General features: G+C 40.9%; 2 protein-coding genes across 3 annotated transcripts; both read left to right on the top strand.

The window, feature by feature from the left end:
- The first annotated feature begins 426 nt into the window (after positions 1 to 426).
- Positions 427 to 4663, top strand: LOC138651213 (phospholipase A2 inhibitor and Ly6/PLAUR domain-containing protein-like). 2 transcript variants are annotated; one of them, XM_069741249.1, is made up of 5 exons: positions 427 to 562; positions 1000 to 1113; positions 1198 to 1344; positions 3913 to 4062; positions 4222 to 4663. In XM_069741249.1, the coding sequence occupies exons 1-5, from the start codon at positions 511 to 513 to the stop codon at positions 4437 to 4439; spliced, it is 681 nt and encodes a 226-aa protein (XP_069597350.1). In that variant the 5' UTR covers positions 427 to 510; the 3' UTR covers positions 4440 to 4663. The 2 variants fall into 2 exon arrangements, with proteins under 2 accessions (XP_069597350.1, XP_069597351.1); XM_069741250.1 differs by lacking the exon at positions 1000 to 1113 and having other exon boundaries at positions 4222 to 4648.
- A 6084-nt stretch (positions 4664 to 10747) lies between these two features.
- Positions 10748 to 18022, top strand: LOC138651991 (protein RoBo-1-like). Its single transcript, XM_069742661.1, has 5 exons — positions 10748 to 10941; positions 15303 to 15416; positions 15938 to 16084; positions 17083 to 17232; positions 17497 to 18022. Exons 1-5 carry the CDS (start codon positions 10890 to 10892, stop codon positions 17610 to 17612), a joined length of 579 nt encoding a protein of 192 aa, XP_069598762.1. The 5' UTR covers positions 10748 to 10889; the 3' UTR covers positions 17613 to 18022.
- Positions 18023 to 18460: the final 438 nt, after the last annotated feature.

The raw sequence follows: 18460 nt of genomic DNA, 5'->3' as shown, positions 1-18460 counted from the left end.
CACAACTAGTAGCTCCCAAGGTTCAGTATTCTCCTCCAGACTTTATTTTATGAATTAATCAAAAAACAGGATTTTGGCGCCGTTTGAATAAGAAAAGAAATATATTGTTAACTACTGGAAATTTAGTTCTGAAAGAGAAGTCAAGAATAAGAAGATTGTGCACACAAACCAAATAAATCCACTCAAATACATTTCCTAGAGATATTTTAAGATAATAAAAGTTGCCCAAAAAACAAACAAGACGCGGCATTCTCTTTTTGGCAAGATCAAATTGACAGATATTCTGGACTCCTCGTCATCACGTCATTGTTGTTTTGTGCCAGAACTTTAACCTTTGCCGAGTGGATAATTTACTTTGGAAATAATAGCGTGCCATGGTGCCATAGGATAGACTCCATCTATCCCATAATACTGTAGTTTCTTTATCTTTCTATAGAGCATTTATATGATCCCGGTGTACAGTCAACAGGACGAGCAGAAGAGAATCCGAGAAGCCACCAATCATCCACGATGAAGAACCTGGTCGCTTTGCTTTGCGTGATCTCTGCTCTTGTCGGCTCAGGTAAGAATAGAGAAAGTCCGTCAACACTAGAAGTCCCAGAAATTTCGAGCTCCAAAGGTTCCAGCATATACACATAGTCGGCAACTTTAATGTATTGCTTCCACTTCATTTTCAGCAAGTATTTGCTAATGTGAAATACAAATTGAGACATTTTTTCGGAGCCATGATGTTGTTACCGTATTGTGCGTTATGTAAAAAATGGTACACTTGTGAAATTTTATGGAGTAAAAGCATGCCCTATAAGAGATATTTCTAAAAAAAAACGGGTCAGTTTCAATAAAGTACAAGTGGGACTTAAAGCTCATCTCGAGTCTCGTTGACTACAAATATGAAAAATATGGTTCTCATAACAACTAAAATATTCACCTTTTCACTTGAATTCCCCCTTTTTGACTGTCTTTATTTAATATTATTAGATTGTCACCTCTTGTTTCCAGTGTTTTCCAATAGATGTATGTCGGGTGTGTCCTATAACTCCACCACATGTAATGTGTCTGAGATTGAATGTCTCGCAGCCGGATGTATGAACGTCTGCCAATACATTTACATGAGTGAGTAAAACTCAACTCTTCCTTTAAACAAAAGTATCACCACCTCAATTCAGGTTTCATGATGTCTATTTACTTCTCTTATAGATGGAACATTTTTGAAGTCAATCTATAAAGGCTGTGCCAACGAATCTATTTGTGGTCTCCAGGGTTCAGTACGCTATGAACGTGTTATATATCGATTTTATGCAAATTGCTGCTCTGGAAACTTGTGCAACACTGATGGATATTATCGTGAGTGACAAATTGTCGCTTATCGTAGAGTAATATTTAACTAGTGAGTAGATCACAGTCAATGTGGTGATTTACAGGACAATATAGACACCATATTTATTTGACCACCGGTCTTCTGACTCAAATCAACAGATTCCTAGGAGGAGACAAGGCTGGTTGGGTCAGGAGATCTGTAACCTGACTGAGACTTGTAGCAATACCACAAGACAAATATTCTTGTTCATAGGCTTAAATGCTGTACCGACCTAGTTATTGTTGTCGGATAGACCTCTCAAGTTTAACCCCTTCACGATCTTTGACATACTTGTACGTCATACGTAGTGTCCCCGAATTTGATGCAGGCTTTCATTGGGAGCCCACACCTTTGAACCAGCCATCTTGTGCCTCTAACAGCCGCTGGTGGATCGGAGCTCTGGCCGTGGCTCTTAGACTGGTTAATCCCGCTGTCTGTTGATGACCTTCCCCCTTTTTCCCTATTAAAAATAAAACAAAAAAAAGTTAGAGCTACACATATTTGGTATCGCTACATTTGAAAAGTAATATCTATCAAAATATAAAATAAATGAATCCGATTAGTAAGCAGTGTTAGTATAAAAACCATAAAAACACCAGAATTGTGCATTTTTGGCCAACTCAACATTGCAATAAAATCATATCTACCCCAAAATGGTATCAATAAAAATATCAGCTCAGGGTGCAAAAAATAAATAAGCCCTCACACAGCCCCATATCCTGAAAAATTAAAATGTTACGGGTCTCGAAAAATGGTGATAGAAGTGAATTTATTTTTCTTTACAAATTTCTAAACTTTTTTTTACAACTTAAATGAAAAAAAAATGTGGTAATTGTATTGACTTAGAGAATCATATTGCCAAGACAGTTTTACCATACAGTGAACAAGGCAAATAAAGTTGGAATTGCCCTTTTTTTGCCATTTCAACTCACTTGGAATTTTTTTTCCCACTTTCTAGTGCATCACATGATACAATTAATGATGTTATTAAAAAGTAAAAGCCACCTCGAAAAAAAAACAATTCTTCACATGGCTTTATTGACGAAAGAAAAAAAAGCAATGGCTCTTGGAGGAAGGGGAAGAAAAAGCAAAAACAAAAGCAAAAAAAAAAAATTGAATAGTCGAGTCGAAAGATTTGTGCTGCTTGTGTGTTTGGCTCATACTTTGTTTTTACTTGTATAAAATTAGAACAATTAGAGTCACCCAATGATATAAATAATTCAAGATAATTTATTAACCAAAATAACAAAGATTACAAAAATAAGTACTCATATAGATAAAAATAAGCAAGTAAATCTAACAATAATAGATACAGCAGAAGGACACAGGTAAAAAAATCCCATAGAGACCCACTGATGTTAAGGTCCGACCAAAAGGGTACAAATTAATTGAACAGCCATGCCACAAAGTAGATGTGTATATCTCAGCTCCTAAAGTGCAGCAAGTAGTATGGCCAATAAGATTAGTTCTCACCCATCTTGGTCGCCGTGAGTCAAGGGACACGCATCCCCTACGCGCGTTTCGCGTAGGCTTCTTCGGGGGGCCGTCATGGCTGTTCAATTAACTTGTACCCCTTTGGTCGAACCTTAACATCAGTGGGTCTCTATGGGATTTTTTTTACCTCTGTCCTTCTGCTGTATCTATTATTGTTAGATGTACTTGCTTATTTTTATCTACGGTATATGAGTACTTATTATTGTAATCTTTGTTATTTTGGTTAATAAATTATCTTGAATTATTTATATCATTGGGTGACTCTAATTGTTCTAATTTTTCACATGCATCCTAAGAGTCCTTGATTTTACTGACAAATTTCATGGTCAGTTAAATATATTATATTCTTATATGGATATGCTCCGACATATGTTCACATGTGAGGGCAGCCTGAGAAGCTGATGTTTTCCAAATCCCCCCCCCCACCTCAGGGAGCAGTATGCAAACTACCAGTTAGATGATTTCTGTAAGTTTTCTCCTATTTATTTTGACATTGTTTGCATAAGTTGTATGTCTTTTTATTATCGTATTTTTATACCTTTTTCTTATTGTAAGCATTGAACTTTTTGCTATTAAAGTATAAAACTTTAACAAGTTGAACCTTGAATGTTCTAAAGGAATCCATAGTCAAAAGGTGTGTGAGCCTTATGAGTGATAGACATATTTTTATTAGTATTATTAGTTCCAGGACTCATCGCCTGTGTATTCGATGATTGGTGGCAGCGCATATGAGCGGGTGTGTGGCCTGGGTTGGTGTGTGATTTATGCTCCCATTACAGCACAGGACAGAGGTTGAATGCTGGGACTGAGAGTGGGGAGATAGATTAACCCTTGCAGGCACAACCCCAAGTTCACGTGTGAGAGCAGGCACGTGACGAATAAGTGACGCCATGGAGAAGGGATCCGTGACAATTATTCTTCATTTGTTTTTACTTGGTAGAGAATTGGAACCAAAATCATAAAGAAGTGGCCACATAAAAGAATGGTATTAACAATTTCTTGACCTTGAGTCATAACTAAACGATAATATTTAATGCAAACAATTGTATTTATTTCTCCAGTTCCTACAGATGATCCAACACCAAATGGTAAACTATGTCCATCCGCCTACTGTACGGAAACTGTGGAAGAATGTAAGGGTCACCACATGGTGGAGTGCACTGGAGCCATGGACAGATGTTTTGAGTATAGGGCGGAAGCAATAGTTTTTGGTGAGCAAAGTATTTCGGACATTTTATTACTCAGTACAGATACAATAAAAAATAAAGCATATAATAGTGTAATAAAGAAATGTTTCTGCATGAAGTAATTAGAATATGGCTAGTACAACATTTTTTTCCTAATGATTGATGTTGTTTTTGTGTCTACAGGTGTCACAAGTAAGAAATATTCTGTTAAAGGTTGTATTACTGGTGCTGCCTGCAAAGCAATCTTTGGCGGCTCTATTGCGATTACAGAAAAAAAAAGAATTCTCCTGAACTGTACTGATCCTTTCATAAAATTGAATAATCTAATGATTAAAGATTCAATTTATTGTTTTTTTTTTATTTTTGGAATCACAAATGTTATAGAACTATACAATGTATAACATGTTCCATATTATTTCTTGGCTTTGCATACGGGAGTTGTGGGACTTTATTAAAGACTAAGATGTAAAAAAAACATTACTTTTTGAAGTGTGCAACATCTTCACATATGTTATACTGGTAGTTTTTGTATCCCAGGAGCTATAAATTGTATAACATTAGTCTAGCTAAAACCTGTAAACCCATAAATTGTTCCGAATGCTGAAATAAAACCAATACATTTCTGATGATTTCCTAAGATTTATTTTAATACGGTATGTGATTATCTGAACACTTCAGTAAATGCTCACTAGGCAATGTGCTGTCCCTGTGTCATTTTACGGAAGGTCAAAATATCTAAGATTAAACTGATGTTACGCAAATTGTTCACTTCAGTGGAAATATCATGGTACCTGGGCTGCAATTGTGGGAATGAAGAATCCTCGATGGTATAAAATAAGGTTTTTGTTCAACCAGCACTTTCCAACCGACCTGTACCTTTTCGAAAAAAGTCCCCAACCAGTGTCTATATTAAAATAGTGGAATAAACATACTCCAATATTGAGTGATGACTAATGAACGAAGGCACAAATTTGTGCCATAACAATATGAGATATCCATCAGACAAAAACAAATGCATATATAAACTAAATTGTAAAAATATCAACAGAAAACCACAACCTAATGTACTGGATGTTAGGGTTGGCGGATCGCACTAAATATAAATTAAGATGAAGTGCGATCGCAACCCGTGGTCCACCGTGCAGAGATAGAAAACTGCAGCTAGGATGAACAATGGCGGAACAAGACAGCGAGCGCTAGTTAGCTCGCACTGAGTTAAATGTCACTCAGTGTATAGCACACAAGAATGTGTCAATCACACACAGTAACAGAGCAGATATGGCGCTAAACACGAACCCTGTTAACTTCACAGGATGATGCTACCCTCACTGGGGCAAGGGAACAGGTAGTGGACACAAACACAGCGCGTGTACGCACACAAACTCCTCTCCGGAGGTGTGGAAATTCTAAAGGCTTAACATCTGCCCTGAATTCAATCAAACTCCTCTCCGGAGGTTCCAGAATTCTAAAGGCTATACGCCAGCCCTGATCACACGCAAACAAGTCCACACTACCGTTAGGTTCCACACACTCACAAAACATAAATGATCTTAGCGCACCGACGGGCGTGCCAAAGATCCTTTTATAGATTGTGCCAATCAGACAAGACCTTGCTCGCTGGCCAATCCGGAACCAGTACAGGACCTGAGCAGCTGATGACAGACCACCAATGAGAGATCGTCACCTCACAAGCATGCTCAGTAGAATGAATCCTGGACTTAGTCTCAGTAATGACAGCTGTCTCTTATTAGTTACCATAGCTGAACCTGGAGAGGCAGCAGTAACAATGCGCACAGCCCGAGTCTGATGACGAGACCAATATCTTCATCTTTGCTGAGCAGCATCCACTGTTGTCAAAGCTAAATGAGAGACAGCAGAGGAAGATAAGGCTTTGGGATCAATCCTGTGCAGAGGAAGAATCCCGACGCCTAATATTTATTTATTTTTCTTTTTAATTATTTATTATTTTTTGAGGAGGTGTTTTGATGAAAGCTAATTTTTTTTTATCATTTTATAGAGTTTCAGGAAAGCCGAAGCACCAAAACAACAGATTTTTGGTAAGCAAAACTTGTTTTTTTATTTCATGTCAATTAAAAAACAAGAACATGAAGACACAGCAGGCAGCGTTTCAGCCATAATTGGCCTTTTTCAATCCCAGAGGAAAATTCATACAGATTTGGTTTGATAAGGGGCAATTATGACTGAACGTTACCTGCTGTGTCTTCCTGTTTTTGTTTTTTAATTGACAAGGAATAATTAACAATATTTTTAACAACAATCTGCCTTTTTTGTGCCTTGGCTTCTTCAACTTCTACATTGCTCTGGGACCTGGTGGGAGTTCCAGCCGGGTTCAGCATAATTGGTGATTATTTCAAAATGTTGGGTTTTTTTTGCAAATCATACTGTAGGTTTATATGTATACTAGATGGAGGCTTTGCAGTACTGAGAATCTCTCATCCCCAAGCGCTCACCCACCTATCCACTCTCTCTTTCCACCATGTGCTGAGTTCTCCTTTCTGTGCTCTCTCCTCTGACCAGTCCTGTCTCTGCCCTGTGCACTGTCTCTCCTTCCTGTGTGTTGTCTCTCATGTTCTCTCTTCTTTGACCTGTCTACCACATGTGCTCTCCCCCTTGTCTTCTCTCTCTCTCCTCTTCCTGTGCTGTCTTCTTTCATCATATGTTCTCTCATTTGAGCTGTCTGCTCCCTGTGTATTCTCTGTTTCTCGTGTGCCAGCTGCCTCTACAAAGATGGCGGTCTGATTTACTGCGCTTGTGCAGTGAATCATTTTCCTACTGCTGCCCGGCTGGGAGGGTGCCCCGGTGGTCTGGATCCCAGGGGCAGCCTGGATCCCAGCGGTGGTCTGGATTCCAGCAGAGGCTGGGATCCCAGCGGTGGTCGGGTTCCCAGTGGGGGCCTGGATCCCAGCAGTGGGGAGGGGTCCTTGTGGTGTGGAATTCCTGCAGTGGGGGAGTCCCAGCAGGGGGGCTCTGGTGATGACCCGATGGTGGTACTGCGCAAGGGCCATCACTTCTGGTGCGACGCGGGGGATTGCGGGATTCGAGGACGTCCAGACAGAAGTGGATGACAGACAATTTAAGGTACTTATATAAATAGATAGCTTCACATAGATTTGGCCATAATTTTTTTTAACTCTATTTCAAGGTTGGGGGTTTTATCAGAAACATTAAGATCCAAACCCAACAAAGATGCAGGTGCTTCTCACAACACAGTGATCTATTTCACGTGTTTATTTCTGTTAATGTTGTTGATTATGTCTTGCAGCCAATGAAAACCCAAAAGTCATTATCTCAGTAAATTAGAATAATTAACAAAAACACAAAAACACATGCAAAGGCTTCCTAAGCATTAAAAAAGGTCCCTTTCAGTAGGCTCCACAATCATGGGGAAGACTGATGATTTGACAGATGTCCAGAAGGCAGTCATTGACACATTCCACAAGGAGGGGAAGACACAAAAGGTCATTGCTAAAGAAGTTGGCTGTTCACAGAGTGTTGTATCTAAGCATATTAATGGAAAGTGGAGTGAAAGGAAAAAGTGTGGTAGAAAAAGATGCACAAGCAGCCGGGATAACCGCAGCCTGGAAAGGATTGTTAAGAAAAGGCCTTTCAAAAATTTGTGGAAGATTCACGAAGAGTGGACTGCTGCTGGAGTCATTGCTTCAAGAGCCACCACACACAGACGTATCCAGGACGTGGGCTACAAGTGTCGCATTCCTTGTGTCAGCCACTCAAGCTGCCGGAGGTCTAGTGTGAAGTCTCCACAGTCAGTGGTGGTTTGGGGAGCCATGTCATCTGCAGGTGTAGGTCCACTGTGTGTTATGAAGACCAAAGTCAGCGCAGCCATCTAACAGAAAATTTTAGAGCACTTCATGCTTCAATCTGCTAATAAGTTTTTTGGAAAAGGAAATTTCATTCTCCAGCAGGACTTGGCACCTGTCCACACTGCCAAAAGCACCAATACCTGGTTTAAAAGCAACAATATCACTGTGCTTGATTGGCAGCAAACTCGCCTGATCTTAACCCCATAGAGAATCTATAGAGTATTGTCAAGAGGAAGATGAGACACCAGACCCAACAATGCAGACGAGCTGAAGGCTGTTATCAAAGCAACCTGGGCTTCCATAACCCCTCAGCAGTGCCATAGGCTGATCATCTCCATGCCACACCACATTTATGCAGTAATTGATGCAAAAGCAACCCTGAGCAATTATTGAGAGTAGGGTTGAGCGACTTTTACTTTTATAGGATCGGGTCGGGTTTCACGAAACCCGACTTTCTCAAAAGTCGGGTCGAGTGAAATCGGCCAATCGTATAGAAAAGTCGGGGTCGGGGTCGGCCGAAACACGAAACCCAATGCAGTGCATTGAGTTTCTAATGGTTCCCAGGGTCTGAAGGAGAGGAAACTCTCCTTCAGGCCCTGGGATCCATATTAAAGTGTAAAATAAAGAATTAAAATAAAAAATATTGCTATACTTACCCTCTGACGCGCCCTGGTACTAACCGGCAGCCTTCCTTCCTTAGAATCAGCACGTGAAAGACCTTAGATGACGTCGCGGCTTGTGATTGGTCGATCGACCGCCCATGTGACCGCTCACGCGACCAATCACAAGCCGCGACGTCACCGAAGGTCCTTCAAGCGCTGATTCTTAGGAAGGAACGCTGCCGGAAAGAAGCAGGGCGCGTCCGAGGGTGAGTATATAACTAATAGGAATATACTCACCCTCGGACGCGCCCTGCTTCTTTCCGGCAGCCTTCCTTCCTAAGAATCAGCGCTTGAAGGACCTTCGGTGATGTCGTGGCTTGTGATTGGTTGCGTGAGCGGTCACATGGGCGGTCGCGCTACCAATCACAAGCCGCGACATCTTCTAAGGATGATTCACGCGCTGATTCTAAGGAAGGAAGGCTGCCGGTTAGTACCAGGGCGCGTCAGAGGGTAAGTATAGCAATATTTTTTATTTTAATTCTTTATTTTACACTTAAATATGGATTCCGATACCGATTTCCGATATTGCAAACATATCGGATCTCGGTATCGGAATTCCGATACCAGATTCAGAAGATCGCCGACCTCATGGCCGACCCCACACAGGGGTCGGGTCGGGTTTCATGAAACCCGACTTTGCCAAAAGTCGGCGACTTCTGAAAATGGCCGACCCGTTTCGCTCAACCCTAATTGAGAGCATTTACTGAACATACATTTCAGTAGGCCAACAGTTCTGATTTTAAAATAATTTTTCAAGCTGGTGTTATAAAGTGTTCTAATTTACTGAGATAAAGATTGTTAGTGTTGGCAGATTGCAGTAAATAAATTTAATAAAGAGTGCAGTCACAACCTGGGATTCACCGTGCAGAGATGTAAAACTGCAGCTAATGTGAACAATGGTGGAACACACAGCGAGCGATTGCTAGCTCACACTAAGTTACACGTCACTCAGAGAACTGCACACAAAGCTGTGTCCCTCACACACATAAACAGAATAGATGCTCTGCAATAGAGCTGTGTCACTCACACTCAGTGATGAAAAAGATTCTCTGCAGTAGAGCTATATCATTCACACACAGTAACAAAGTAGGTTTGAAGCTAAACACGACCACTGTTAACCTCACAGGGAATCGAAACCTGCAAATGGGATAAATAGCAAAGAGTGGTCACACAGCCAGCAAAAAAAAACAACAGCCAGTTCCTCTCCAGAGGTGCCGGAATCCTAACAGCTTACCGCCGACCCTGATCAAATGCTGACATAGACCACGCTGTTCCAGTGTCTCATACACACATGTAAAATGGTTTGGTTGATACTAACACACCGGCGTGCGCCTCTGAGAGCCTTTTATACGTAAAGCTCAAGTCCAATTGGACCGGACCTTGCCTGTGGACCAATCCGGAGCTGCCACATCATCAGAGCAGCTGACAACTGACCACCAATGAGACATCGGCACATCGTGAGCATGCTCAGTAGGGTGATTTCTGGACTTATTCTCCAGAGTGTTCGCTCATCGCTGACTACCGCTGGTTACTATAGGCTTGGCTGAAGAGCCAGCAGTAACCAGACAAATAGCATGAGCCTCAGCAAGACGTTGGGACCAACGTCTGTGCTCAGCAGCACCTGCAGAGGACAAAGCTGGATGGGAGACCGCAGATGCAGGCAAGGCTTAGTATTTACCCCATGCAGCGGGAGAATCCCGGCATTTGATAATGACTTTTGGGTTTTCATTGGCTGTAAGCCATAATCATCAACATTAACAGAAATAAACACGTGAAACAGATCACTCTGTAATGACTCTATAGAATATAGGAGTTTCACTTTTTGTATTGAAGAACTGAAATAAATTAACTTTTTGATGATATTCTAATTTTGTGAGAAGCACCTTTATATTATTAATAAATCAAATGTTGAATTTAACTATTGTGTAGCATTGGAAATTTATTTAAGCCATCCGAGAAGAGAAGCAAACAATAAGAATCTTCTGCACACCGACAACATGAATCCACCCAAAATTCCTCAGGGAATATAAATATATGTTCTTGAGATATTTTCAGACAGTTAAATATTGTCTTTGTGGATTGATTAAATCAACAAATACCTTTAACACCACAAAATATAAGCCATCACGTCATAGTTGCATTGAGCCAGAATCTTAAACTTTACTGGGAGAATAAAGTCCTGCCAAGAAAACTTTGAAAGTCTTGAGTGCCATGGTGTGATGGGAGAGATCTTCTCCATCCAATGATATGATCATTTTCTTACCTTTCTAAAGAGTATTTATATGATCCCGGTGCACAGACAACAGGACGAGCAGAAGAGAATCCGAAAAGCCACCAATCATCCACGATGAAGAACCTGGTCACTTTCCTTTGCATGATCTCTGCTCTTGTTGGCTCAGGTAAGACGAGTGCAGCGTACACACAAAGTACATTAAGGCGTTTCAGTACATCATTGTCATATTTTTTGACAGGTTTTCAATAGTATTAAAATCTAAGTCGTGTAGATCTTGATCTTTTCTGGTAAATGTGATGACCTTAGTTCAAAGTTTCAAAGTTTCATTTTTTTAAGCTGACACGGCAATATGAAGACTTGTTTTAGGCAAGATAAATTGTTTGGAGATGCATATAAATTACTGTCATTTATCAATATTTTTGTGACACAAATACCCCAAAAATATGTTTGTTTGTTTAATGTTTTATGACATTTTAAATTTTACACCAAATGATCATTTCAATGAATTTTAAAGGTTATGTGTATTTTATTTGTTATATGTACAGTATGTGCATATGTATAGTACATATAGATTGCATAAATGCCTCTCCACTACTAATCTGTGGGCTTGATGTCACCTGACAATACAAAGGTGACATCAACCCCACAAATATGAACCTTACTTGCCACCGCTACAGGGAAAGTGGGAATAGCTGGGCAAAGCGCCAGAATTGGTGCATTTAATTGATGTGCCTCTTCTTGGTGGTTGCGGGCTGCTGTTTCTAGGCTGGGGGGCCAATGTCCATGGCCACTTAACAGCCTGAGAATACCTGCCTCAGCTGTCCCCTTTAGCAAGGCTGGTTGTTAAAAATGGAGGGAACCCCAAGCTTTTTATTTTAAAATATTTATTTAAATAATTTAAAAAAATCGGAGAGGGGACACCCTCTATTTTTGATAACCAGCCTTTTTGAACCTGATAGCTGAGGGTTGCAGCACCCCAGCTGTCAGTTTTGCCAGGCTGGTTATCAAACGTACAGGGGAACCCATGCCACTTATTTACAGTGCAGGCGCCGGCTGATGAATACTCCTGTCAGCCGCTCTTGCTTTCACTGTTATTATCGGGAGCAGGCGTTGGCTGATGAGAGCAGTAGACCCATCAGCTGACACCAGTGACTGGAGGTAAATTTTATACCTCCAATCACATCTGTGCGCTCTCGCTGTGATTTGACAGCTTGGGAACCGTGACCAGCGGTGATGATTCTACCGCTGATCAGAAGCCGTGTCTGCCACACTGTCAAGCATATGACAGCATGGCAAACACTGGATGTTGGGGGCCCCCATTCAAGTGAATTGGTTCTGGATTTGGGTTTGTGTCTTGGTACTATTCTGGTACCCGAACCAAAACTTTTTTTAACTTTTCGTCCGAACGCGCTGGACCTGAACATCAAGGTGTCTGCCCATCTCTAGTAATAAACTACTATAAATAAATTCTTATGTCTTGTCTTCGGGATTCCTACTTGTGTCAGATAAATGGAGAACTGACCTGATCTTTATAGACTGCAAAAACATGAGTTTTAATCTGGCTCCATAAGTTTATTACAGTGTTGGATTAAAGTCTATGGGCCCGATTAAGGATTGCATTGCACAAGCCAATCTTAATTAAGGCCACATTCACACGTTGCGTCCTGTCCTGCGGGTTCTCCCGCAGCGGATTTGATAAATCTGCAGGGCAAACCCGCTGCGGTTATCCCTGCAGATTTATCGCGGTTTGTCCTGCGGGTTCTGCTGCGGGATTTTACCCCTTCTATTGATGCTGCATATGCAGCAATATGCAGCATCAATAGTAATGTTAAAAATAATAAAATAATTATATACTTACCCTCTGACGTCCCGATCTCCTCGGCGCTGCAGGCGGCGGTCCGGTTCCAAAGATGCTGTGCGACCAGGACCTTTGTGACGTCACGGTCATGTGACCGCGACATCACCGCAGGTCCTAGTCGCACAGCAAACCTGAGACCGGACGGCCGCGTGCAGCGGTGAGACTTCAGAGGTGAGTATAGCATTATTTTTTATTTTAATTCTTTTTTTTTTTACTCAAATATGGTTCCGGGGGCCTGGAGGAGAGTCTCCTCTCCTCCACCCCGGGTATAACCCGCACATTATCTGCTTACTTCCCGCATGGTGGGCACAGCCCCATGCGGGAAGTAAGCGGATCAATGCATTTCTATGGGTGCAGAATCGCTGCGATTCTGCACAAAGAAGTGACATGGTCCTTCTTTTTTTCCGCAGCAATTCCGCGCGTTTTTTCCCGTGATTTTCCGCAATGTGGGCACAGCAGTTTTTGTTTTCCATAGGGTAACATTGTACTGTACCCTGCATGGAAAACTGCTGCGGACCCGAAGCGGCAAAATCGCGGCGGTTCCGCGGTAAAAACCGCATAGTGTGAACATACCCTAAGGGTTCTGTTTACTAAGAGACACGCCAATTAATGAATTTGGTGTAAAATCTATATTGTGTGTGCTTCCTTGCCAGAAAGACTACCCTAGTCAAGGAGTAGAAAGGAATGCTGACATCTTTACTAAATTTGATGGGGGGCATAATCAATTTTGGCACAGATGCTTCTTGCTGGCGTGAAAATAACAAAAGTCATTTGGGTAACTTTAATAATATTCTGTGATTTTTCCAAGCACTTTACACCATGTCCATGGAAAAATTAATTAAGACCATTATGAGTGAAAACTTAAAGTCAATGTGGAGTCATGATAGTTATGTTGACAATGACCAATGTCTGAGTCTGGTTGGTTATGAAAAACATGATTTTAATTACAACCAGAATATTCCCCATTTAACCCCTTCAAGACCCCGCCCTTTTACGATTTTAATTTCCGGTTTTCGTTCCCCTTCTTCCCAGAGCCTTAACTTTTTCATTTTTACGACAATATTTTTTACTGGACAAGTTGTACTTTTGAACAACACCATTGGTTTTACCATGTCGTGTACTCAAAAATGGGAAAAATATTCCAAGCGTGGTGAAATTGCAAAAAAAGTACAATTTCACAACTTTTTAAATTTGTTTTTACCATGTTCACTAAATGCTAAAACTGACCTGCCATTATGATTCTCCTGGTCATTATGAGTTCACAAACACCAAACACGTGGTGAAAAAAAATCCGAAGTTTGCTAAAAAAAAATTGTGCCATTTTCCGAGACCCGTAGCATCTCCATTTTTCGTGATCTCGGGTTGGGTGAGGGCTTATTCTTTTACATGCCAAGCTGACGTTTTTAATGATACCACTTTGGTGCAGATACATTCTTTTGATTGCCTGTTATTGCATTTTAATACAATGTCACGGTGACCGAAAAAAGTAATTCTGGCGGTTTGACTTTTTTTCTCGCCATGCCGTCTAGCGATCAGGTTAATCCTTTTTTTATTTGATAAATCGGGCGATTCTGAATGCAGCAATACCAAATGTGTAGGCTTGATTTTTTTATTGTTTTATTTTGAGTGGAGCGAAGGAGGGGTGATTTAAACTTTTATATTGGTGTCTGTCAAAAGATAAATAGTAGAGAGCACCGCCGACTTCACTGGATCAAAGCACCTAACACGTAGTATGCTCATTGAAGCTTAGCCCCCGGATCTCGGGTGCTCCTCTGAAAAAACATTGAAATGCAGTCCATATGACAAAGAAGAGAAGGCAGCACTCACCGATCCTTAAAATGGTTTGTCCTTTATTCAGTCACATAATAAGACCTTCATGGCTCGGGGGGGAGGGTGAAGATAGGAGTGTGCAGGCTCTGACGACGGCCGTTTCGCACTGGTATAGGACTTCTACGGGTCAGACCCGTAGAAGCGCTATACCAGTGTGAAACGGCTGTCGTTAGAGCCTTCACACTCCTATCTTCACCACCCCCCCCCCCGAGCCATAAAGGTTTTATTATGTGACTGAATAAAGGACAAACCATTTTAAGGATCGGTGAGTGCTGCCTTCTCTTCTTTGTCATTGAACTTTTATATATTTTAAATTTCTTAAGATTTTTAAAACCATTACTTTTTTACTTTTGGCATGCTTCAATAGTCTCCATGGGAGACTAGAAGCTGCCATAACTCAATCTCCTCTGCTACATACAGGCGATGATCAAATCACCTGTATGTAGCAGAATTGCTGTCTCCAGGAGACCTCTGGTTGTCATGCCAACTCACTGGTGACCCGCGATAATACGACAGGGGTCACTGGTGGGAGGATTTCCGGCCCAATGGTCGGACGCGTGCGTTAAATGCTGTTGAATTTGACAGCGGCATTTAACTAGGTAATAGCCGCGGGTGGATCGCGATTCCACCCGCGGCAATTCCAGGCACATGTTAGCTGTTCAAAATAGCTGTTCTGTGCCAGAAAAGATGTGGGCTCAGCGCCGGAGCCCATGTCAAACGGAGGGTAGCGACCTCCGCAGTTCTATTATGGCGGAGGTGGTGAAGGGGTTAATATGAATTCCTCTTTCTGATTGTTTCCACGTAATATCACTGGATTGTCTCCTTTTTTTCTTGTCTAGTCTTTTCATATAAATGCAATTCGTGCATGTGCCCTAACTCCACAAAATGTGAGGTGTCTGAGACTGAATGCCTTGGAGATCGATGTATGATCGTCTCTCAATACTTTTGCTTTGGTGAGTACAACTTAAAATAGCTCTCCTATCAAAGGTTTTATACTTTTGATATAGTGCAATCATCATATTACATAGCAATGTGTACTAACAATTGCTCATTTTTCTTTTTCTCTTAGCTAATTCTTCTCTTTTCCATTAGGTCTATGACATCAACTTACTAGCTGAATCCTTCTAAGCTTTATGTAGAAACAGAAGGTCTCTTTTTCCTGCATGCACCATCACTGCAGAAGTCATTGGCAGTGGTAGAGGGATCAGCTGGGTCAAAAGTTGAAAAGTGGAGTGATTCATGCAAGGAAAAGAGACTTCCTATTTCTACAAAGAACAGAGAAAAGAGAATAATTAACTGAGTAGAAAGGCAGAATGAGCAATTGTAAGTACACAGTCCTGTATAACACGGTGACTGCAAAATATTTCAAGGATAGTAAGTTTGATGGCAGTGGCTCTTTAATTCTTCTTTTCACCAAAAATACAGTTTGACATTTCAGCTCTGGTTCGGTGATGTATTTTTATTTACTTTGTAGGTGACAAGCTGTTTAAGTCATTTTATAAAGGCTGTGCCAATGAAACTTTGTGTGGAACCAAAGGCACAGGAAGTGTGGAAATGATGAAATTCCGATTTCATGTATATTGCTGCACTGGAGATTTATGCAACAATCAGGAATATGAAAGTAAGTGTTAGTATGATAATTGTTATAAGACAGCATTAACCCCTAAACCCCGAGAGCTTTTTCGGTTTTGCGTTTTTGTTTTTCACACCCCTTCTTCCCAGAGCCATAACTTTTTTATTTTTCCATCAATAGGGCTTGGTTTTTGCGGGACGAGTTGTACTTTAGAACAACATCATTAGTTTTACCATGTCATGTACTAGAAAGCGGGAAAAAAAATCCAAGTGCGGTGAAATTGCAAGGAAAGTGCAATCCCACACTTGTTTTTTGTTTGTCTTTTTTGGTAGGTTCACTAAATGCTAAAACTGACCTGCCAATACGATTCTCCAGGTCGTTACGAGTTCATAGACACCAAACATGTCTAGGTTCTTTTTTAATCTAAGTGGTGAAAAAAAATTCCAAACTTTGTAAAAAATGGTGCCATATTATGATACCCGTGGCGTCTCCATTTTTTGTGACCTTGGGTTGAGTGAGAGCTTATTTTTTGCATGCCGATCTGATGTTTTTAATGATACCACTTGAATGAAGATACGATCTTTTGCTTGCCCATTATCGCATTTTAATACAACGTCTCGGCGACCAAAAAAACCTAATTCTGGCGTTCTGACTTTTTTCTCGCTACGCAGTTTAGCGATCCGGTTAATCCTTTTATCATTGATAGATCAGGCGATTCAGAACATGGTAATACTAAATATGTGTACGCTTGATTTTAGTTTTATTGTTTTATTTTAAATGGGGTAAAAGGGGGGGTGATTTGAACTTTTCGATTTTTTGATATTTTCAAAAACATTTCCTTTTTACTTTTGGCATGCTTCAATAGTCTCCATGGGAGATAGAAGTCAATTGGCTCTGCTTCATAGAGGCGATGATTAGATCGCCTCTATGTAGCAGATTTACTCACTTGCTATGATCGCCGGCCACCTAAGCCCCAGGTGGATGAGCATTGAGCAACTGGGTGATCTGAATTCAAGTTTCTATACTAATTAAATGCGTTTCTCTAGTTTTCGAAGAGGATCCGACCCCAAATGGTGTAAAATGTCCATCTTGCTTCAGACTCGGCACTCTGGAGGAATGTAAGACTAACAAGGAGATGAACTGCACTGGATCCATGAACCGATGTGTGGAGTATAGAGCAAAAATCAGGAATGTGGGTGAGTAAATTTTTCATAAAGATCTGCACATTCTTTTTCTCAACCAAATTATCTTTTTCCTCCATTACATGAAAAATAATAAAAAAAAAAATCATCTTCTCCTATAATCTTGAATAGTCTACCGATTAATGTATACCGCTCCTATGCACACTTGATTATTTGCAATGGGTGCCACTCCGGTCACAATGATACTATGTTCACGGAATGTGGAACACGGGCATAAGATATTTTCCCTAATGATGTCTGTTGGTTTTGTGTCTACAGATAAGACAGAGGAAGACTATTCTTTTAAAGGTTGCATTAATTCTGACAGCTGCCGTTACAACTTTGACAGCTACGTTGGGATGGAAGAAATACAGAGGGTGTTCCTTAAGTGTTAGAAGTTACAGAACAATCCCGGAATCTTCAGCGAATGCGTTTTACGATTAAATCGATCAACTTCAATTCTAGCGCTCTTTACCTGATTCATCTTATATACAAATACTATAGAAGGATGCATTGTATAACACCGCCCATTGGGGCATCTATATTATTTTTTTTTGTCTTTTCAGTTGGAAGCTCAGGCTTATTTCTGAGTAGTCAAATCAAAGTAAAGTAATGTTGTTATCGTACTGGGAGTTGTAGTATTCCAGCAGCCATAAATTGCAGCTTTTGGCTCTACCTGAAAACTATTAACGCATGTACTGATCAAACTACTGCAAAGAAAACAGCAATTTCTGATTTTTTTTTAAAGAATTAAATTAACTTATGATCACCCGAACACTTCAATAAAAGCTCGCTAAGTAACTAAGTGATGTGTTGTCTCTGTCTGACTTCATGGCAAAGATATAATACTGTATTTAAGGACCTGCGATAAGGAAAATTGTCATTCTTAAAGGGTATCTATTATCTATATATATATAATTGTCTAAGGGTTTTTCCGTCTGTCTGTCTGTCTGTCTGTCCTGGAAATCCCGCGTCTCTGATTGGTCGAGGCCGCCAGGCCTCGACCAATCAGCGATGGGCACAGCATGGCGACAATGATGTCATAAAGGTTGCCTCGACCAATCAGCGACGGGCACAGTCTGACGCAAATTCGCCTCGACCAATCAGCGACAGGCACAGTATCGACGTAGATGTCATAATGGTTGCCTCAACCAATCAGCGACGGGCACAGTCTGCCGCGAATTCTGGAATCATCATTGTCCATATACTACAGGGACATGCATATTCTAGAATACCCGATGCG

Source organism: Ranitomeya imitator, chromosome 10, assembly GCF_032444005.1.
Source record: "Ranitomeya imitator isolate aRanImi1 chromosome 10, aRanImi1.pri, whole genome shotgun sequence".
NCBI classification, from domain to species: Eukaryota; Metazoa; Chordata; class Amphibia; order Anura; family Dendrobatidae; genus Ranitomeya; species Ranitomeya imitator.
Note: the sequence above shows the minus strand (reverse complement) of the source record. Positions and strands in the feature narration are given on the sequence as shown.

Excerpts from the sequence above, each read along its gene's own strand:
- LOC138651213 (XM_069741249.1), top strand. The coding sequence starts at position 511 with ATGAAGAACCTGGTCGCTTTGCTTTGCGTGATCTCTGCTCTTGTCGGC. Across the intron at positions 1,114-1,197 it reads CTGCCAATACATTTACATGA|ATGGAACATTTTTGAAGTCA; the intron begins GTGAGTAAAACT and ends CTTCTCTTATAG. Across the intron at positions 4,063-4,221 it reads GGCGGAAGCAATAGTTTTTG|GTGTCACAAGTAAGAAATAT; the intron begins GTGAGCAAAGTA and ends TTGTGTCTACAG.
- LOC138651991 (XM_069742661.1), top strand. The coding sequence starts at position 10,890 with ATGAAGAACCTGGTCACTTTCCTTTGCATGATCTCTGCTCTTGTTGGC. Across the intron at positions 10,942-15,302 it reads CTCTGCTCTTGTTGGCTCAG|TCTTTTCATATAAATGCAAT; the intron begins GTAAGACGAGTG and ends TTTCTTGTCTAG. Across the intron at positions 16,085-17,082 it reads CAACAATCAGGAATATGAAA|TTTTCGAAGAGGATCCGACC; the intron begins GTAAGTGTTAGT and ends GCGTTTCTCTAG.